At 38.7% G+C, this 23,380-nt stretch overlaps 1 protein-coding gene across 7 annotated transcripts in view; it reads right to left on the reverse strand.

The window, feature by feature from the left end:
* Window positions 1–19,407: 19,407 nt before the first annotated feature.
* Window positions 19,408–23,380, reverse strand: part of LOC111251239 (major facilitator superfamily domain-containing protein 12-like) — a 12,523-nt gene continuing 8,550 nt past the window's right edge. For 6 of the 7 annotated variants that reach the window (XM_022807649.2, XM_086991851.1, XM_086991852.1 and 3 more), the window contains 4 exons: window positions 23,018–23,110; window positions 22,423–22,700; window positions 21,910–22,040; window positions 19,408–21,594 (listed from right to left, as the gene is read on the reverse strand). In XM_022807649.2, the coding sequence (XP_022663384.1) occupies window positions 21,506–21,594; window positions 21,910–22,040; window positions 22,423–22,700; window positions 23,018–23,110 (591 nt within the window). In that variant the 3' untranslated portion in view covers window positions 19,408–21,505. Of the gene's footprint in view, window positions 21,595–21,909; window positions 22,070–22,422; window positions 22,701–23,017; window positions 23,111–23,380 lie in introns of all 7 variants that reach the window. The other variant, XR_015329527.1, reaches the window with a different exon arrangement.

The raw sequence follows: 23,380 nt of genomic DNA on the forward strand, positions 1-23,380 counted from the left end.
TATTACATCACCGACGAAATTCGGCCTAAAAAAAGGTGTGGATGGTAATGATCATCTGTCTCACTTGTTCTTCCCCATGACAAGCTCAAGGAAAAATTAAGTTTGGCGGATTATATGAGTTTTCGTTATTATTTATACTTCATTTTATATTATTAACCTCATACGCATCGTCTATGGCGCATATACATAGACACGTATAATATCACTTAGCTTTCAAATTTTTTTCACTATATAGCCATCAAAAACATCTGACGAGTCACTTTCGGAGGAGGTTCAGGGGCACTTCTACTTGTTAACGCGCTGAGCAAGAACCGCTGGACATACTGCCGTTAGTCAATGAAATACCTAATTTTAGTTTCATAGTTCATGAAAATGCGCACAATACTCTCATTGAGATTAGGGCAGGATGAAAAATGGAGTTGCTAAGGCTGTAGGGCGGTACTCTTTCCATGCATCAATGCTGTTAAGCGTTTGGTGTCCGCCCCCCTGAGTGCATCTGCAATAGTCTGCGTGAAACATCCGCTGTGAAAATTCGTTAGAAACTTTTAAATACGTGCTAAAATCTTTACTTAGGACGTATTTAAAAGTTTCGTGAAACAAAATATTAACATTATTAAACAATATCAAATATGACTGAGGATGACGGAACATTTCGATTCCTCGAAGGGTCATCGATCATCAATCATTTATAACGAGCAAACGTATTGGTTCTACGAAGCTCAAATGTATCTAAAGTCTCGTTTTCTCCTCATTTATGAGGTATATTACTACACTAGTTCTGCCACAGTTTATTCATCTTATTGTTGTTGTTGTTGGCTAAAGGATGGAAATTCATTTGTATAAGAAATATCCAGGCGTTCTCTGCAAAAGCTGGCTATATTATTCTCAAAGGAAAAATTATTTAATCCTTACAGAAGATGTATACTGTTTCTAACCTCTGACCTTTGTGGAAATAGCTAATCATTTCTGTTACGGTGGTAATTTATATGAAGAGCTAATATGTGAGGTGTAGGGCACAAAAAAAGATGTTTTTGTTTTAAGAATAAGAAAAAAACCTTCACGCGATTCGCTATCACGCACGCCTTTCTTTTATGGCGTATCTGCGTTTTCGCTAATTTACACAGCATTTCTGGATTAAGTTCCAATGTTTGCAATGAACGACGCCATCTTTTTGACGAACGATGATTCGTACATCTCTAAATCCACTTTTCCAGTTAGTAGATTATGCACGCTTTGATCTGAAAACCTGCAATACAGACGGGCCATCTTTATAAAATTCTAATCACGAGGTATTTCACTTTTCTGTTGTTGCTCTCAAGCAAGTTTCACTAACGTCAGAAGTGACTTAGCCGAACAATTGCAGGATGTAGATACGTACATCGATATTCAGAAACCGAATCATCTGGTACGAGTTTGGCCGAGGTTGACATCGGGTAAAGATGGCCGAGAAATGGTCTGCGCAATTTCAGTGGCTATTTCCAATGTTCGTCATTAATCTACGTAAGCTTTGATATCGACGTCGCCCATTGCTGATCCCGTTTTGAGCACAAAATCCTCGCTCTTTGCCCATTTCTCAAGCTTACTTTTGATTTGCCAATCAAACTGTAGAATGATTGCTAGACAGGATACCATTCCAGCAAAAAATGTTACGGTTGTACCTTTGCAAAACAGGAACGAGTCCCATATTGTCAGTGAGTCACGTTCCGGGTCAAAATCTAGGATGCGACTGATCTCTGCGACCATCAAATAATCTGACTGCTTGACTAATAGCTTATGAACGGTGTCTGCAGTAACTCGAAGACGCTGAATCACCTTTGTCGCTGCACGAGACAGGAGCGAGATTTGCCCGAAGAAAAAGATTGACAGCATAATCGAATTGATGTATTCCTGCTGGTTCTTGAAGATGACCATATTTGATAAGCACAGCAGTAGCGATAGAAACATCTTAAGATACAAGATCAAAATTAGCAACGAATAAGCCCGATTGAGTGCGCAAATTCGTGACCGGTGTGCCGATTTGAAGGTCATTGCGGAAAGGCACAGTTCGTGTACGTTTAATAGAGGACGTGTCTTTATTTTGGCTGACATCTGTTGAAGGTATTCTTGAATCTCGTCAGCGAATGCCATCGTTAGAACAAAGTACATGATCATAGCAAAATGCCAGAAGATCTTAAACGGTGCGTAGACCACATAGCAGACCTGAACCATTCGTGAGAAATCTTTAGGATAAGCAACATGCTTGTGAATTAGTAATGTGGTGTGCGTTACCACTACCAGTACGGACAAACACTGCAGCGCCATCAAAAAGCCGTTACGTTTCGCCAGACGCGTTGTCCGGGCTTGCTTGAGAAGTTCAGCTAGCGGCCGTTGATTTTTCCATAGGATGTATGCACAGTAAAAATGACCAACTGCGTCGGTTACTGACAAAACCTTGGCTGCAACTTCTGTTGATGAGCTCGATGTTCCGTGAACGACCCATCGATAGTTTTGGTAGGACACCCGACACATTGCCAGCACCGTGATTATCATGAACATGCTTCGTACACTTTGCTGCCGCGGCGTCAGCTGCTCAGTTTGAAGCCAAATTCCAAACATTTTGAAGAATAACTCCATCACACGCATTGCCAGTGGCGCCTGCTTTTGCCGTTTCATGTGTAACGGAACGTAACTAAGCCTGCGGCTCGATGGCCGAGATGGGGCGCCTAAATCGCTCAGACAAATCGCGTCGTGATAGAAAAAGTCTCCCATTATCAACTAATCACAACTTCTGTTGTAACTATATGCTGCGGCTAACTGTAACTAGCAGTTACTTAGATAGCGCAGAGTGGCAAGGTGCCTCACGTGGATGAAGGCTCGAAGTCAAACTCTTCGAGGGGCTAGTTCAATAACGAAGAGTAACGGAGGATGCAGACTGGAAAGGGACACACGGTAGGAAAGGGCAGCAGCCCGCCTGCCCCTTCTATACTCGTTTTCTATGTTACATAAACACGTTTGTTACCTAAAAGATTGGGCGCATTTGCATCAGAGAGGCAAATGTAGCAGACTTTTTTCGCTGATGCTTTCAGCCCTAACCATACATAAATATGCCATGGAACTTATTAGGAGTATCCGTTGCTGGCGTGCTGGAGGCTAATTTGTAAATTGCCCCTGCGTGCCATCCCATACATAACTGCTGCGAACGGCAACAATATCCTCCGATGACAGGAGGCCATATATTGAGAAACTAATAAACGATTCTTCTTATGAGTGGATAAACGCCGCGCAAATGGTTATTAGCAAACAACATAATGTAAGGATCTAGATAATGCTATAGGGGTGTAGCTGAAGGGAACAATTAGTCCTAATATGTACGAGAAGGTCAACCACACCTTCTCCGGCCAAGTAGGTCGAGCGCTGCATATGAATACCAATGAACAAATCTTTGAGGTTCTACAGTTTGTACGATGAAACATTGCAGAGTACGATTGGATTGGTAATTTATAGCTAAGTGGCCAAAAGCATCCCGCGCATCTACCAAATAGCCCGCTGGAAAATGGGTGCCAGTCATTTCTTGTCTGGTAATAAATCATCGTCATCATCTTAATTTGTCAAATTCCTATTCATAGCATGAAAAGCCGTTTGAACGAGTTTTTCTAAGTACAATTTAAAGGATTTAGATTAGAACTTTAACGATTATGAGTAACCGAAAGATCAGTCGAAGCCTGCTGAACAAGAAATATGAATATTGCACATTGTCCTATTTCCTTACCAGCGTCGACAACTCGCGTATGGATCATTTCCTTGCAGACTTTTCGTACATAACAGTGAATAAGCCATTATGCAAAAGCGTTATCTTATTATTTCAACATCGGACTGGATAAAGAGTATACCCGTTGGGTATGCAGGGTTAGTACAAAAAGTCTCATGTTAGGGATTGGCTATGACCGTATAGCCCGATTCATAGATGCGATGACCATAAACAATTACGTAAAGCACGATTTCCCTCATTGCTGACATTTAGACGTCTGAAATATTGGTCCTCTCTCTATCTGATGAACTCCAAGCAGCAAGACTAGCGGAGCATAGATAGTTAAGTATATCATATTGTATGACATCGATGATCTACGACATGAAGAAGATGAACTATTTATCAACAGAAACGAAAAAGATAGCTAGGAGAGTACTATTGTACGAAGACTAGTCAGCGAATTTCAACGACCCATTTCGACGACCGGCCATCTTTCGGATATGGATGGCCCCAGAAGGATGTGCTGGGGACTAGATAGCTGACGTTGGGCCTAAGATAAGATTTGCATTATCTACTATATGTGATCGCTAGGCCCTTGCGGTGTTTCCATGCTCAGGAGCTCTACATTGGAAAGAAGATTAGATGAGAGAATGTCTAATATTTAAGAGAATGGTAATTTTGCGTATGGTTTAGCATAATAGTATATGTAATCCTAATAACATAGTCATTATAAATCTGCCTAAATTATACTTTAAGAAACAATGGTTCTCCTATTAACCATGTTTCCCGTAGTCCTTCATAGGTAAACTAAAAGCTTAGGTTAGTTTTAGGTCTGGGGCTCAGACCTGGCTGTATATACTAAGAGCCGGCCGTCTAATCAAATGATGCCTGACAGCGGTAGCGGACGTAAGACCCGAAACGCAAAGAAATAAACTGAAAGCAAAGTCGAAAGGGATCTACACGAAATATGTTGCTTCAGTTAATTGCCTAATGACGCTTGAATAGTATGATCAAGCATTTGAGTAAATGAGCGATCCAGTTTCTAACTATAATGAAAGTAAAGGCACTGATTGTAACAACAAAGTATGGTCGGGATCATCGATAGATAATATATTATTGTTATCATGCCCATTAGATAAACTCTGGCATAAACTCTGCGTATTGATGGTGATAACCGGTTTGGAAATATATTCTAAAATAATTTTAGCCTGTTTTAACGATTCTCCCGGAGCTCTATACTGGATATAAAGTGTAGGAAAGAAAGCTTGGAAGAGGTGTCTATGCTGAGGATAGTCTGTTGAACACTTTGGAGCCCATAAGCTGCAAAACTTCGCGGGCAGCAAGGTAAAATAGATGGTTTCGTCTATATTTTACCAGCTATTTGCGGTGCAAACAAATTATGTAAGATTTCTATATCATTGAAGAAATTCAAATTGCATCTATTCTCTTGATATCTTTAGGGTAGATAGGGTAGATTTTCCAAAAAATCGCATGAAAACTGTGAATAATGTAAACCATCAATTTTGGGAAAAAAGAAGCCTGTGGCTCTGTTGGGATGCATCCAGCGCGAAAAGATTGAATTATAGTTGATCTTTGCCGCTGTTTCAAAAGTGACGCACTGCTGTTTACCATAATGAGTTTTTGTTTGGTTCTTGAAAGAACTGGCTTCCGTTTGGTAGCTGGAGTGGCGCATGAGCGCATGCTCGATACGACAAAGAGCCCGCCAAAATGTTCCCTATTTGAATGCACCACTCTATAGACAAATCTCTCCGATGGCAGGAAGGCATACATTAAAAAACTAATAAGCGGTCTTCCTTATGAGTGGATGAACGACGTGCGCATATATATATATATATATATATAGTAGTAAACAGGACGATGTAAGCATCTAGATGATGCTCGTGGGTATGTAACTAAAGAGAACAATTAGTCTGTGTAGATAAGAGAAGGGCGTAAGCAACACTACGGACAAGTAAATGCTGTCACACAAATAAGACCTTTGAATGTCACAGCAGTGAGTCTCATCAGGGGTAACACCTTGAAACGCGTCTTTTCACCATGTTCGGCCAACTACATCCGTAGATTTAAAACTGAGTGCTCAAAAGCACCCCGTGCATGAAATCAGGTTTTATTAAAATAGGTACCGCTACTTGCGATTTGATAATAAATCGTTATCGTCCTAATTTATCAAATTATTATTTATATTACGAAAAGCTATTTAAATAGATGGACGTTATTCAACTCACTCAGCATGGTTTAGGCTGGAGCTCTAACGACCCTGAGCGAGCCAGGTATATTTTGCTTGCGCTCGTACCATAGCCCCTCAAGTTTTTTACGGGATCTAGTTTCAAAGCGTTATGTTTGTTTGCCGCATTTAACGGATGTAATAAACAGTTGTTCCGGACCAACAGGGGGCAGTTTATTGATCCTTATCTGAATTCGGCTTATTTGCTAGTGAACCGCCGCACTTTGAGCAATTTTGCATTTGTGTGGTCAATAGAATATAATGTGTTTCTTCCAATCAATGAAATTCGCTTATAGTCGTCAATACATGCGTATTTGTGTGCCTTTGTCAGCGTGTGCTGGATGTATCGTAGACAACAAAATATGCCGTGTTGCAGTTACTATTTGTGCTTGTATACATATGTATACTTTTGTACATGCACAAGTAGATCTAAGAGCTCTTAGCACAAATCTCGAATAATTACGGGGTGGAGGGAAAGGATGTCGTTGTCCTGCTTTTGCACTTTTTTTAAAGCCTACCGCTACATCGATTCGTCTTACGGTATCAGATATTTATTATTGGTGCTCACAAATACTTCACAGATGTAATGCAAGTCTGAGTACTATTCTAAAGGTTATACATTTTATCGGAAATCAATATCGTGCATCAGGGCTCCAGAACCGAAAAAAAGACTGATTCATAAATGCGATCGTCATGTAGTTATGAGCCTGTATATGATTATCGGTTTCAGTGTCGCAGTATTGCTGGCCAAAAAACGGTAATATTCCGGATATAATCTTATGATAGAGCTGCCAAGTGATTTGAAAAGAAAGCAGAATTTATCCATGTTCTACTTCGATACAACTAACAAAGACGATTTGATTAATCTTTTTCGTAATAATATAAACACTCGACAGAGGTTGAGGATGTATCTTCGACATGTTGGAGCATTTACTTTCGTTGAACAGCCACGGGGTTCATGCGCCATCTGTCCTGAGCAAGCTGAAGGAATAGCGGAAGAACGCTTTCCGTTATTGTGATGTTCAGGTCCCTGTCAGTTAGCAGCTGCAGGAACGACAATATTGGCAAAAATGGCAACATTCTAATCAGAACAGCAGAATATAGGCTATGACCTTATAATAAAATAGGTTATTACCTAATATAGCTAGCTAAACCCTTCCGTCCACGGACCGTTCGAATGTCGCGGAAGGCGCGTTGTCTCCATTTGTAGAAGTTGGCCCTTATTGCAACTGCACCCTTTACCAGCTGCCGGATTAAAAAGAAATAGCATCTACGGCGTATATATATATATATATACGTATGTTTGCAATGCATTATATATTCCTTAATTTAAAATATGGTCTTGTTCTTTATAGCCTCTTATATTTTTCAGAGAGAAGGTTCAGGAATGCGTTATTATTATGACTTTTTTTCTGATCGAAGCGTTTTTATTGAGTAACGTTTACATGAGCAGCTTGAAAATAAACACTTTACAAATTAGCTACTAAGCTATAATATTCCGCATATAGCCTGATAATGTCCTGCAATGCTTCTTCTAAGCTGGCCTGTCGTCGCGCTTATTGGGTAACGTCGAAATCAACATTTAATGCTCCTGTGACAATACAAGCTACTGTTCTAGATTAAGAGGGTTCTGTGGATAGAGCTATCAGGCATCATTTAACTTAATATGATTTTAGCACATTGTTAAGATTTCTAATCACTGTACAATCTAATCTAACCTTGACTCCACTATATAATTGAACGTCGTCCTCTAGGAATGGATAAATGTCTCAAGTCCACGTCGGCGTTTCGTGCCTTCTAAACGGTCCGTTACTCTGATTCATATCCTTGCGTTGTTCCTAATAGCGTTGTTTCATTTTAACATATTATGAGAAACGAAGATTCTGGTAGATTAATATATGACTCAGAATACCTACTTCATGCAAGCCCTCCATCGTCGGGGCATAAGCTCATTCCCCACTTGTTCATCGATTACCCTGATGAGGACGGTCGGCTTACGCTTCCGGATATCGATGTCGACAGTGAAAGCATGCGTGCCTTCTTCGAGTTTACCTATATAGGAACTAAGTCTTGCATAACGACTGAAAACGGCTTTCGCTATATCCGGACAGTTTACCTCAAACTTAGCATTATTTGTTCTTTACCTACAAAGACTGGGTCGCTCTTATAAAATGCATAGTTATTTTTTTAGGTAGCCTTCGTTCAGTCAGTTTCGTTGAGAACATACGGATAATATCCGTCATAATTAAAGTTCGTGTTCGAATCGAAACTGAGTGGGAAGTTTTTCCACCACGTATCGTATCCTCGTAGCATAAAAAGTTCATTTGCTGGCAATCATTTACTTGAACAATAAACAATTAAGTTAAACAAGTAGATTTTTTTAAAATATATATATATATATATTATATATAATATAATAATATAATAATATAATAATAATAATGCACCTTTTTCCTATGTCGAGTAATGAGCACGACGACGTGTCGGGAAGGATATTGCAACGAACACAAATATGACATACAATTAGGTGGGGAAGGGACGGGCGCACGTTCACATCTATAAACCATTGTTCATTGAATAGACAAGAATAACAGCAGTATGTAGACTATGATGGTAATAATGTGTGATGGTAACATTGGCGTACACTTACAGCATCTCTTTAGTATGCTATGTAGTATTTCCTATTTATTTGTTAACTGCTTTTGGTAACGTGCATTTTGTGAGCACTTATTTTATTTTAACTACGCGTAATTACGTAAACAGATCAGCGTACTCGCTAGGTACTTTTTAATTTGGCAACTTAAATACGCAGTATCAATTCGGACGGAACATTACGTTTTTAGGCCACAACTATAGCCATTTACATAATACAGGTTATTTTCGACTGGATACGGAAGGGCCGATAATAAACCGTAGCATTTTATTTGACGATTCAGTGGGTACCGTAATCGCCGCGTTAGATTTGTACGTTTCCGAGTGACTACCGTCGCTTACTAAGTTTCGACGTATTCCACGTGCTTGCTTTGTTCGAGGCAGGCGTGGCTATAAACAATGTAGGGGAACCGAAGTTCCGTAATGTTATAAGTTGCACGTGTTTTGAAGCACTATTTTGTAAACTATGGGCAGTTGACCACCAGAGAAGAATGTTAGCGACACGCGTCGACATGCTTGGAATAACGAATTTTCTGCAGATCAATATTCAGGTTTGTCTAGCATCTCGTCAGGGTCAAAGGACAATATTACGTTAGATTAATTATGATTTATCTAGAAATTACATTAGATTTATACTTTCGTCCTCACCGGACACTTCCTTTCATTGGTCTTTTGTTAAAACTCATTTTACCATCTGACCTTTGATTGCCAATTGACAAATTGTAGCGGGCTGTCCTGGATCGTTCTATGGTGAATAAATATATCGTTAATAAACCGCCAGCGCTAGTGACTAGGGTGAGCGTATCAGAACGGTCCTTTTGATGCTACAGTTTCAACCATCAATCGGCCGATCAGTTTGCATCCTTCTAAGTTATTATGTTGCAGGACGGCGAATGGTATCAAAGCTCGCGTCAGGGCCGCCGGATCCCCAAAAACTCTCTTCAGCAGGTTTAGCAAATGGCTCTCTACAAGAAAGACTTTTTCGTAGTTCGTGACGACTCTGATCACGTCTACTGTTTCTCAAGTAAACGCAAACGCATTTGGTATATCGATATCGCTCACAATACCCTTATATATACACACACGCCTACGTCATAACCGACAATGATTGTGAACTTCTATATCTGAACGTACGTACCGAGTATATTTTATTGCTTTGCTTTACATTAAGTTCAGAAGCTCTAACAATCTTGCTCAACTCAACCCAAGATGATACCGAAATGGTAAAGCTTTTATTGGTGATTATGATTAATTTCGAGTAGAGTGACAGCGTTACATTGTATCTCCCTGAAACAGCTCAAGGGTTATGTGTAGGCTTGTTTTTGTGTCTGAAAAAGCGACACGCCGAGACGAACAAGTTCGAAATTATTCTCTCAAAGGCTATCATCCTCAAACAAAAGTTCACCACAATCGACTTCACCCGCGAGGATCGCGATCTGAGTACCTAATTGGCATTTTCACAGTGTGAAACGCGTAAGTTCCTATTTTGTGTCCCTCTCAGAAGGATCGGTCCCAGTCGTATCGGTCCTGACTGGCGGACATGATAATCTTCGGAACACAGTTACATGAGATTTGGGGAAGCGGCGCACTCGTCTACGATCTCAATGGCAAATCTTTCAGCCGAAATCTTTACTAGAACCATTGGCTCGATGCTGATGTCTGCCCATTTCGACTCAACTATAAATTGTATTCGGTCGCGCCGACGGATAGAAAGCCTGAGCACGGACCAATTTTCGATGACAACTGGCGACAGATGCAGACAATATCAGCACAATGTATAGGAGAACCAGGCCCTTGTTAAAGACAGTTGTATCTGCATAAGCGAGCCCTACCGCTCAATTGTCTACGCGACAGAGTCCTAAATGTACTGATTATGCCATTGTGAATCGTGAACGTGGACGTACAGGATAATTGGTAATTTCTCTACCGAATTTATACGACTATAGCAGTAGTTATAACTATCTTTATTATCGTAGAGGAGGCTATCTATCGCAAAACGTAGGCTCAAACCATAGCACCGGACTTCCCCCGATGAATTAGATAGCAACAAATTTCAATTGCATAAAATAAATTTATGTGGTAGACCTTTTAAATGAATTTCTGTCTCTGTTTGAATAGAAAAAAAGAGCTATAGTAAGAAAATCTGTATAAATTGTAACATCGCTAAGGTCATCTATGCGAAACAAAAAACCGTGTTTACTTAAACCCAGTCGTTTGTTGAAGTTAAAACTGAGCTTGTTCTAAATAAATATCATAATCATAGATACATACATTTCAGTGCTTTCTTTCTTTTCAGTGAAAATAAATGTATTGTTAAGGTGATATACAGGTATATAGAAGGGTTATACAGGGATATATAGAATAAAGTTAGGATGAAAACAGTTTGCGAAGTTTGAAAGCGTGTGCGAAATTCCCTTTCAGTTTTGAGGGGTCTCCTAGAGAAGGGATCAAAACAAGCAAATTAGGACCCTTTATATGATACTTCTAATGCCGTTTCGGTTGACCTAGACATCGTATACACCCGCGTGGAGATTCAGCGTAAAGCTTTGAAGATTGTGACCAATGTAACAAGGTCCAGTCAACAAGAAACACCTTTTGCATCAATTGACTTCGCATTGTAATAAAAAAAAATAAAGTAAAACATTGGCCAACTGTTATTTACCCCTATGGTAACAATATATTTTTTATTTTTGCGCAAACTTGATGAAAGAAAGGCATGTTTAGGCTAACGACAAAGTACTCCTAAACATAAATTTGGTGAAAATACAAAGAACTTGCGTATTGATTAAGGATGCAATCATTGCACCATGTCTGCGTAGGCACGGCAACACGTTTATCTAGCCGCTTTTGTATAGAGTTTCAATGCTGCAGTACTATATTTCTTAGTAACACCTGTATACTTGTTTGTGTATGTGACGATTACAGTTACGACAATGTTATATGTAATTACACATATTGAAATGATCACGTTGAGACTCAGCTACTTTTTTTTCCTTTACATTTACAACAGCGTTTCAATAAGGAAAAAAAAAACACAGATTTGTCATTATCGAGTCCTTAGTCGACGTTTTACAAAGTAGGACCGGTGCAGTCGTTATCTTTTCTAGATACAATTTGTTTCGAAATATATCTTTGTTGCTTCCACTAAGCTATGTTAGTTACAAGTAAACGATTTCCGTAGTTATGGCCTTGCTTTGTTATGCCCATAGTAGAAATACTTCTATCAGGTTGCCTATACGAAGTTACCGTTGCCCTACGGCTTCCTTGGTTGATTTTCTGTCATTATTCGGTTAGTCGTCCTGCGAATGTTCAATAGAATTTTAATACGAAAAGAAAAGTTTTGATAAAATCTATTCCACTCACTTATTGATGCAGTTCGGTTACCCTTTATACAAATTGGATGTCTGGATGTACAGTTCATGCTTAACATACCCGTACATTTGCGTGGACTCTTAGTGTCCGGAGAAAGAAATCAGCTTCTGTTGCTGGCCGAAAAAATGGCCGGCTTCCTTCAATTTCGCGCGGTATGACTTCATGCCTGAGTGCTTCTAAGCGTTTACAATCCTATCGAAGCTATTATCGCCTATTTCTCCATCGTGTTTTGCAACGCCGTAGCGGTCAACTCGAAACCATCAGCCAATTTACGTAAATTACGTTTTTTTTTTTTGTAGTAGCGCTCTCCTTGCAGCCGCACATTTACGTTATATTATTATTGTCCAATGGCGATTATCTTATTCTGCTACCTTTAACCCTTCTTACATCATAATATATATTTGCATAATCTTAGTCATATTATTCTAAACGTATTTCGATTATCTTCTTCTTTTCAATGCTATTTTTTTTCCACCTTTTATCCTTTTCATCTCTCCAAATCGTTTCTTGAAATGAATGAAAATTTATGAAAAATAAATATCAACATCTTCTTTCCGATATTTGCACTACAGCAGTGCCTGGCTTGCCGTCATCAAGGCATTGTAAACTTTACTAACTATTACTGTAATTTTTTGGCCTTTTTTCCATAGTAATCTTCTAACTTCATTCACATTTCACGTCATAGCGTTGTCAACAAAGCAAAAACAAGCAGAAATTCAAATAATTTTTTTCCCTTATTCAAAAACGTCATACTAGTAATAATAGGTAATAATCTAAGCAAGTTACGCATTATCATGTAACATTCTCTATCACATAGTTACTCACTGGCTTACTACAGCGGATTTTGCATGAAAAGCAATGTGATAGCTAGGCCTGAATGGGCCTATTGCTATGTAACTCTTTCGAAATTCCTTGGGAAAATTTCTACTTGACGGTATGACGCTGATACATGCGGACCAGAAACATATCGATGACTGTGACTGATTGAAGCAGGTGCTCGTCCCATTGATACGAGAGCCCGGCCCAACTGAAGCGGGCGTCAGTTTTTACTTCGGGGTTATTAGTACTCAGTGTTATCTGCCTACTACTGATAGACTTTTCCTAGGGTAAATGTCTAGAAGTTGCAATTTACACTATTTATATTTTTAATCAGACAATGAATTTGAACGGTTTTTGAGGCTAACTGTGAGTGTGGTTTTTTTTTGATGTGGTGGCTCACCACAGGAAGAGACCTTGTAGAAAAATGAAGCCAGGCTTTTATCGTCTAACGTGTTGTAAGAACTACGCGGACCCAACGTATCATAGGTTATATGATATTATCAATGGCTACCAATTGAGGTCATGAGGATATTATTTATTGTCCGAATCCATGTGGCTTTTTAGACGTCAGAGAAAGACAAATAAAATTAAGCCAAACTGCGGGTTCCTTTTCCTGCAGTAACTTTATGATAAGGCCCAAAATTTTGGCCGTTTTGGCAGAATATGACTAGTGGGCTAGTGAAGTTAACATGTCCTGTTGAATACCGCCACTTCTCATATTTTGACCCTTTACCAAAGGTGGCAAGTTCCCTATTTGTATGGTGACTTCGACGCCTTAAAAACTTTAACCTCACACGTGAAATTTGCCTGAAGGTAGTAAGCGTCTGACAGAGGCAGATGCATACCTTTACAGTTTAGTTCGATAGCTTATATAGAAGCGCATGTTATTTTTTCCCGAAAATTTGTGTAGCAGAAATATACGAAACTAGTTCCTCTAATGTAACCCTACCTACAGGACATTCCTTTAAAAAGTATTGTTGTTAACCGGAAGCCTCGATCTATTTATTCCACGCTGTTACAACAGCATTTTTAAGGCGTTACCGTAAAAAAAAAACAGTTGTCGACTGATAAACTGGGCTTGACAAGTGTTCATTACGATCTCGTTATTTGAGTTTCATTTTAGATCACCAACACAGCGGCACGAGTAATAGATAGGTCTTTAGTGTATAGAGTTTTTCCGCGAGATGCCATATTTGTGCAGATCATGCTTAATTGATACCAGTGATCGCCATTTAATCCTTTTTTTGCTGTTGAAATTTTTTTGGTACAAATTTGTTAGCATTATTTATGTCAGCATTATTAAAGGTGGAAATAGCCCATAGTGTTCAATACCCAATGAGTCCTCTAAAGTGTTATATGTCTATATATATGAACTTCAGGGGAACTAATTTAAGATAGCGAATGTCGAAACACGATTACAGAATCAAACGGCCTCGAAATGGTCTCATCGACCAGATAAAGGTAAATAGCTTATTTAGATATATTAAGTTAATAGTTGAGCTGATCATAGAATTATTACGAACAGCTCATCTACTATCGAAAGCTACGGCTGCTCCAAGGGCAGTCGTTAATGGATTTTTATTCAGCTCATAACTTAATCGTTGCTACTTTTTTTTGTTTATTAACTAGTTATTGTAACTTTTTACAATGCCCACTCTATCAGCTAAATGATTCAGTAGAAGTTCAAGAAGCGAGGACGAAATTGGCGTGCGGACAACTAGAACGTGCTCTGTCACAGCAGAAACGATTAATGCATTATTACTGATATTGTGACAGGATGTATTAACAAATAGTATCCTACTGATAAATGGAAATAAATTAAATATTGAAATTATACCACGCTTTTACTATGTTGCAACGTAACAACAATGACTTAAGTTCTTAGGACACATGGATTATGACGGACTCTTCTGAAAACTTTTGGTGGTTAATAAATAACAGTGTTGTATTGGTTGAACAAACGAATGAAGAGTACAACTTTAACTGTTTGGAAGTTGCCGTTCCAAAACATCAATTATGTTATATTATCTGTGCTACGTTACGTTCACTCGGCATACGGGCTCCCTGAAACGCTGGGCGCCATCACAATAGCCGTGCAGGACCATATTCCGTGCTTCATTCGATTGTTAATTGCAATATGAACGTATTGTTTTGATTAGTCACATAAATTTATATAAGCCCATGCGTATGTTCTCACAATAGTTCTTATTATACAAATGATAGCAGAAGTGTTTGCGTCCTAGCATGCGTTCCTATATATGCAGGGAAATGAAACAAAGTTTGTAATCGTGGTAATGTAAAAAAGTTTCGTTTCATTATAAAATTCGCATCCTATACGAGAATGAGTTGTGCTTTTCTGTGAATTTCTTTAATTTGTAAACGTTTGTGTTTCTGCAAATCTAGTTTTTGAAAGAGACTGAACGTCTGAGCGTTGTGTAGGGGGCAAAACGAACATGTTCGTAATATGCTAACTTTTCGTATAATTATATAAATTTTAAGCTGTTTATTAATTGCCGAAATTTTTGGTCGGCAATTCGTTTCTTCGAATAATATAAAGCTGAATCAGTGAAATACACATGTTCACCGTCGGGTATGGACAACGTGCATTTTGATTTTTGTTATTTCTAGCTAGTAGCCATGGACGTTGGAAAAAATCTCGGACCAAACCAGACGGGTGAGACCTTCTGCAAAGGTCCCATCGTTATGAAAGGATATCTCAATAGCCCTGAGGCAGCCTCCAAAGCCCTGGACAATGACGGATGACTACGGATAGTGAGTTTCCTCCGAAGAGCTACTCATAAGGCAAAGTGCATCAGGTTGTCTAATTTAAAAATGGTTGTCTTTGGAAAGCCATAAATTTGACGTTCGGTACATTATGTTTCTTTATTCCTTTAGATTACGTTAGTGAATCCTTAATACGTATATTTTTATATATATATATATATAGTATCAGAGGTAAACAAAACAAGATAATAAACGCATAGTAGATTGATATGGTACCTTACTTTTGCTTGTCTCTATCCATAGCTTTATTTACTAGCATATCTGTTGTACCATAGCTAGAGCACCTTTTTCACGGTAGTATTTAAGCAGAACCTTCATTTTTATTATATTATTTATTATATATTTACTATAGTGTTAAGCCTAATAGTCTGCTAGGTCTAAGCGTCGTCTAGCTAGTCGTCTTTTAATGCTTAATCGAAAGCCAAATGGCTTACTTTTTTATGTGCCCAAGTAAAGGCTGGCAAAACGCCCAGTTTTTACATTTGATTTATCCGCTGCTTGGTGAGCAGCTAGTGACGAGTAGTAGTCACGCTATTGTGTCTATTGTAGATTGTAACCTATGAAATCGACTAAACTGTGACGATATCCGTCATAAAAAGTACTTGAAGGCGGTTTCTAGCTAAAAGGTTTTGATAGTCGATGAATATTCCATTGAGCGCTAAACTTAAACGCTGCAGACCAAACAAGAAAATTAAAAAGACTGTGTGACACCTGTACTTGAGTAAATTGACCGTGCTTAAAAGCCGTGTATTTTTGCGTGTAAACAACTTTTGAATAAGCCAGTACGAAAAACAAAACAAAAAAAAAAACTTAGGAAGCTACTAAAATGCATTAAACTCAATTTGCTATTTAGCCAGCTTCCTTCCGCATATTAGAACTAGTATTAACGTCTTGTCAATCACGCGTAATTGACGCTACAGAACAACCTTTGTATTAGAGAAACATATGGGCATTTTTCGAAAATGCCTAGATATGACCCAAAACGCCGTTCAGTTTACAGAGTCCTATAAAGTTACCATTTGGGCCTAGATATTGTACCACGCTTGTTTGGACTTTCAATGAAGGCAGTGTAATACAAAGCTCAATGCTCGAATTCAATATATGATCTGTTCATGAGGCGCTGCTGGAACAACCCCTAGCAAAATTGCCGAAAGAGGGCCAGCCTGCAGAACGGTTTGGACTAATTGGCAATTTGTTTACCTCATTATAATTTGTTGTCTAAGGCGGTAGAACAGAGAACGCTAAAGTGACGAGAATACATTATATAAATAAGGAAAGAAACATAGGCTTTTGAAGAAGGTCGGTGTAGCTGAAACGCGAAAGACTATATTCCGAATTAAGCTTAATGATTTGGTTTTTATAGGTGTTTATTCGAAAGTGTAATATAAACGATTCAAATTTGTCTATACATTTTAACGTGATGTTTGTTGATCGTTTGCCAGCGCATTGCTTTAGTCCGAGTAACAAAATCATTGCTGTATGCTCTGTAGAAATCCTAGGGTTAATTCGTAAACAAGAGTCAATTGCGACCTAGTCAACTTAAACTTGATTTTGTAAAGTCCTTTTAAACATGGAGAACTTGAGGTTCAAGGCATTTAACACATGTGGAAAAAAGGGTCTCTACATTGAGAGCTACTCGCCATCTTTTGCGCGATTAAGCTCAATTTTTTTTTATTGATTTCCTGTTCATTATTGTAAAATTCAAATTGTGTGAAAACAAACGCCAGAAAATTGTCTAAGAAAACCGCAAAAAATCTGATTTCTAGTTCATTATTGTGAAATTCAAATTGTGTGAAAACAAACGCCAGAAAATTGCTTAAGAAAACCGCAAATAATCTGATTTCTAATTTTTGAAGTAAATTGATTGATTCACCCACTAAGCCGAACTGTTTCAGCAGCTACTACGATGAGGAAGTTGAATTTTATATTGTCGAAAGACTAAAACAACTGATCAAATGTATGGAGGATCAAGTGGTTTCGACGGAATTAATAGAGTATTTTTTTTATAACACTTTTCTATGCCTGAAGAGCCCTAATAGCTTTTATACTGATTAGATTTGAGAACAGGAAGCCGTAGGACGTTTGGAAAAAAGCCTATGTTTAACTTAAATAGTATATAAGTTCACTTATTGTATAATCATTTTTTTGCATTGGATATCAAGCATTATTTCTGCCGGAATAGGTTAGAATTATATGTTATCATAACGTTTCGGTGGAAGACACGGTAAACAAAAGAATATAGGTGTTATGTGGATAATTAATATATAAATACATTTCGTCGTATTTGGACTTTCAGCCACGAGTCAGTGAAGGAGGCTGTCGTAATTGGGGTTCCTGATGCGACCATAGGCGAAGTTCCGACAGCATTCGTTGTTCCAAATAGGGGTTATGAGGCAAAACCCACGCTCGTCAAGTTCTCAAAGATGTTGTTGCCTGTAAGTGATTTTATCTCTTACCTTTGTATGACTGAGGCCTTCGTAAATCCATGACGCTGAGAATTTTCCCGACGCAAGGGTTTTTCCATAACTATTTTAGCTGAATGATTGCGATGACTTAAGTGAACGGAAACCTACTGGATATGTGACATATTGCATATGTGAATTTCTAAAAAGTCCACTGTAAAAGGAAATAGTTTTAACATGATGTTTATCTTCATAACTTCTACTTAGAGAGAATTTTTTCACCTTTTAATGGCAACCATTTGCTGCTTACAGCGCAAACATCTATTGCAAAGATCTTCACGGTGGGCTGCAATTCTTGAACAAGCTGCCGATAATGGATAACTGAAAATTGAATCGGTCAGAGCTAAAGAAAACACATATGGCTCCTTTTAAAAAGGCTAGAGAATAAAAGGGTAATAATTTGAAATTTTTTTTCTTGTGCGCCGCACATTGCCACAAAAAATTCGGTACTCTCCACCGAAGGAGCTGAGAGGTGATATAACAGAAGATAGAAGGAGGAACAGACCTTAACTAAACGTGATCTACATCGGACATAACATTTAACCATAGCCCTTCTTCTGTAGCCTTTGGACTAGCTATTTTGATCCGAGAACGTCAGAGTAAAAAGTGCGTCAGTTCTTCGCACAGGAGGTGGATCAGCGTAATCAAGTCGTATTTACACTGGTTCTGCTTGATAATTGTATAGCTAATTACGGGCTGACGATGTACCAAAATGACTTGCGTAAGCGCTAACAAAACGAAGTCTGTATTCTATTATCTTCTCCCTACAAATAACTATGCATATACATATAGGTCAAGCCAAGCACCTTCTCTCACAACAGCAACGATTCATTTTGAAGCAGAGCAGGTATATTCTTCTAGTACTTATTGTATGCTAATTGTGATCTTTAACACTCTACGTAAGTGTTTTGAAGCCAGAATAGACTTTACCTGTAGCCATCGTCTATTTGCGAAATCCTGATTTGCGCAGATTGTTTGCAGTTCTAGGCTCTTTGATGCAAGCTAAAATAGATAAAAACATACGCGCATCAAAACTGCAATTTTATTATTGACCTCGTTAACGGAACTAGTCAGCTGTACGTCCTACTACTATACATATCTGTCGCACGAGGAAATAGAGCTATGCGAAGCGTTATAAAGCCAACAAGTTACAAAGTAGTAGTAAAGAAGTAAGTACAAAGCTGGACTAGGTACGCAAATTGCACGTAATAAAACGCACGTAATGAATAAGAGTTGAAGCAACGTCGGAAATTGCAATCGATCCGGGAGGCACATGCCCATGATATTCAACGAAAGGGTATCGATAAATCAAAAGTTAGCGTTTATACCTAATGAAAATACCATGCTTGGTATTTAAACACTGTTTATTCAAGACAGAACCGAAAAGGCGGCGAAAAAGCTTTTTCCTACCGGCACTATACGCATGATTGGTACAGCCTTTCACAGAAAGTAGCAGGGTATTGGGAGAATCTCAGCAATCCTCTCCTTGTGCTTTATTAATAAAAAAATCCTTGATACTAAGTGTTCGTAATGATTCAAGCACATTCGGTCGAAGGCATTTTTAAAGGCGGACTGAACAACGACCTTCAGAAGACAAAATGAATAACATTGATCGCGTGCAACGCACCTGGCCATTTTTTCTTTTGTAATCTTATCACTTCACCCAAAGTCCTACGACTGGTTCAAATGCTGCCTGGAAGCATTATCTTAAACAGCGGACACAATGTTTTACTTCTATAAAACAAGCTTTCGAAAAATGTGCGACCTTTTTACAGTGATCCTGTATAGTCCCAGTTTAAGCCAAGCGGTTCACTTGTCCGTGATATGATAACTGAGTATATACGTTTTCACAAAGAACCCTCATAATAGAAATAAGGCAAAGCCCATAGACGTGTTTCTCTGCGCCAACATACCTTATTATTTACTTTTGTAAATAATTTTACTCTTTCATTTTTATCAGCTGTGCTAAACATAGTATCACAATATTGGAAAATTTTCAGTTAAAAAATAGCTTCATATATTTTACACGGTTATAACAAGAGATAACACCTTATTGAGTTAGCCGTATGCAACTTCACGGTGCTTGAGCTCTCCAAACTGTTGCTATCGGCCTAATAACCCTGAGAAAAATCAGGAAATATCGTCATATACATACAAATGTAATCTCAATGCCAACAATAGATGAGTAACAAAATCGGCCGTGCGAATTAAATATGACTTAGATGTTGGTACCTAAGGCGTACGACTCCACGGTTTCGTTCTCTGCTTCTCAATAATAATAATAGTAGAAAACAGAAAAAAAATATAGCACATGCAATACATTAGAACAAATGCTGCTGCAAAAACCACATCGCCTAAACGCTGCTCGACCTAAAACCTCGTCATCGCAAGCGCGTATGTTTAAACGTGGGCAGCGACCAAGTAGTCCTGCTTTGTCATATGTGTACATACAAACGATTCAATCAAAACAAAAATAAGAAATATACAATATAAATCAGTCTAGGTGTATTCTCTTTAGAAACATAGCAGATTTTAGGGCCATTATAATGAATATTAATGCTTAAAAAAAGCCAAATCGTTACAACTTCTTTGATAAGACTCATAGGAATGTAAAATAATGTTTTGAAAATAGCTAATAACGACGATGTCTTTCCCATTTGTAATTATCTACGAATTTAAGTATAAAGTGTTTATTTTTTGAGCAGATCATACCTACACACGTGCATACGGTTTAATGGCGTTGTTCTGATATATGCTTATACTTCATTTCTGCAGTTCTATTTTTCAAATTTCGCGGCTGTTTTACCAAAAAGTACCATTTTCTTTACTACATACATCAAATATCGTTTTACAAGCAGTTTCGCCTATCAAGGCAGTTGCTTTTTCTCAAAGAATCATTGTTTTTGCTCTACTAGCTACACGGAGCTTGTTGTTGCCCATTCCGTCTTCCTCAGCCTGTGTTCTTATTCTCGTGCATTTTAGATTAGGGATGACTTTAAGACGTAAATTTACCTAAAATGAGTTTTAACATAAATCAGCCTAAACAGACCTCTGATCGACGCCTGCCTAGGGTAGATTACTGCGTTAGCTTTACTAATGAGCTAAACCTAAGCGGCGATGGAATCTTTGTTGAAGCCGCTTCTGTGCATAAATATGCATTCCTTCAACGCCTTCTCTGAGGTAAAGGCCATTATGTACACACGTGCTGCCTACGGGAGCTTTTCCGTCGTTCCAGGCGGCGCCACCGGCAGAGGAGCCTAACTCAAGCTCCCTCGCTCTGCGGGTCTTTTGAATCCTTTCATGCGGCTTACAGGCTGACGCTAATCATTCTAAACTCGGTAAAAATGTGATCCACTAAGAGTATGTCTCAGAGCCTTCTGTTCCTGACGAATTTATCGCGCGTTATCACTGCTGTAATACATCTCCTAGGTTAAGGTATTTAGCCTATAAAAGATTAGTCCTTTCAGTTAGAACGTCTTGGGCGCAGTCTGTGTCATTTACATACGTTCGAGCAAGCGTACGGTTCATTAAATCTGTAAAGAGAAATTAAACACGTAACAGTCCGGCTAATCACCGGGGGCCATTTCGAATAATTTAAGCTGCCTATAGATGATAACCTGACCAATCGAACGAACGACCATAACAACGTCACAGCTGACTCGTGCGCTTTCCAAATTTAAATTACGTTACGGTGTCAAGGAAGAAACATTTGCGTATAGGCGAACATGAGGGACAAGAGCAGGCTTCAAATAAAATTGCATTACCTTACTTCGAAGCTGACGATTCAAGCTGCACATATCAAAATAGAATAGTAGAACAACATAATTTATAGCACGTATATGACAAACCTTTTCTTCTCGAAGATTCCTTTGAATTCGCTAAAATCAGTAAGGCTATCACGCCCAAGACCGCGGAACCTCCGCACGCGTAAACCATCACATAGTGATAGAAGTCTTCCTTCTTTATTAAAAAACAATTGCTGTCGATGACAAAACACAAAAGGCGCCGCTTAGCACAATACAAATACGAGCAATACGTAAGTGACACAAAGAGAACAACGAAAAAAGTTACATATTAGCTACATGAGGAAGTTGCAGTTATTTTTTCACAATTCGCCGTTTCGCCCTGCCGTAACCCCAAAACAAAATAAAATAGATACCTTCTTAAAAGAACGAGACAAGGAAAACAATTTAGTTGCTAACAATTTTTCATAGCTGGAAACGGGTGCTCTTTTGGACAAGAAACTATTGATAATGTTTCCTCCCCTTTCGCTTTTGGCCAAAACCTTTCCTGAATAGGGGCAGGGTTCCTCAAAACACTCAGGACACAGTTAATCAATTAGTCTAGCTACCATCACTTACTTGCATGTATGCAGGCTCTCGATAAAGATAACGGCGACGCCGTTGGAGAGTTTATCGAGGAAACTCATTGCACCAAACACAAATGCCCCCGATGCAGTGGAACAGCCGATGAGTTCATTGGTGATCGCTAGACTGGTAATTAACAGAATTGTGGACGCTATCCCAATGACGACTGAAACGATGTAGATCTCGAAACTATTAAACGACGCTGTCTTGTCTCGAGTCGCTATCCACATAGAACCGATGACAGCCAGCGCAGCACCCGCTCCGTAGATCGTCTAGTAAAACGGCATAAACACCACGGTGCATATGTTTATTAGCGCCCGAAGTTACCGTCTTACTGATACAGTATTACGGCAAGCTCTTTCTACTTGCTGTATTTTAGAGCGATAAGCAAACTCCGAGTCATAATAACGGACTATACTTTGCTCACTTGCTTTATGGAGATACATGCATGCGCACATACGTAATCATGTATGTAAAGTTTAGAAAAAGAGGAATTTATTTGAGTGGCGATTCAAGGGCTATATGGCCTTCGACTAGCGATATCAGGTGCTATAAAATAGTAGGATACGAACCAGATGCAAGGACTTACCCGCAGTTTAAATCTTGCAGCTGTTCTATTGATCGGAAATGATGCGAGGAACCCGCTAACGTACATCACCAGCGGTATGATCGCGATACTCTCCTAAAATTCGAATGCACATTTCTTCTATAGAAGAACTACAGAAGCTTCATCGTACAATGAAAATAAGCTAAGAACCATTGTTGCTCTGTGATCTGTATTCAGTACGGCTAGTTGATAGGATTACAAGAGCAAAATGTAAACAAAGACAGAGTAAATAAAAATAATGCTAGAAATATTAAGGGAAATTTTAACTCATCATTTACGTTTTTTTCTTTGAAATACGAGGCATTCATTTTTGCAAAGTCTAAAGACTTAAAGCTTATATATATA

This window comes from Varroa destructor, unplaced genomic scaffold, assembly GCF_002443255.2.
Source record: "Varroa destructor unplaced genomic scaffold, Vdes_3.0 BEIS01000005.1, whole genome shotgun sequence".
NCBI lineage: Eukaryota > Metazoa > Arthropoda > Arachnida > Mesostigmata > Varroidae > Varroa > Varroa destructor.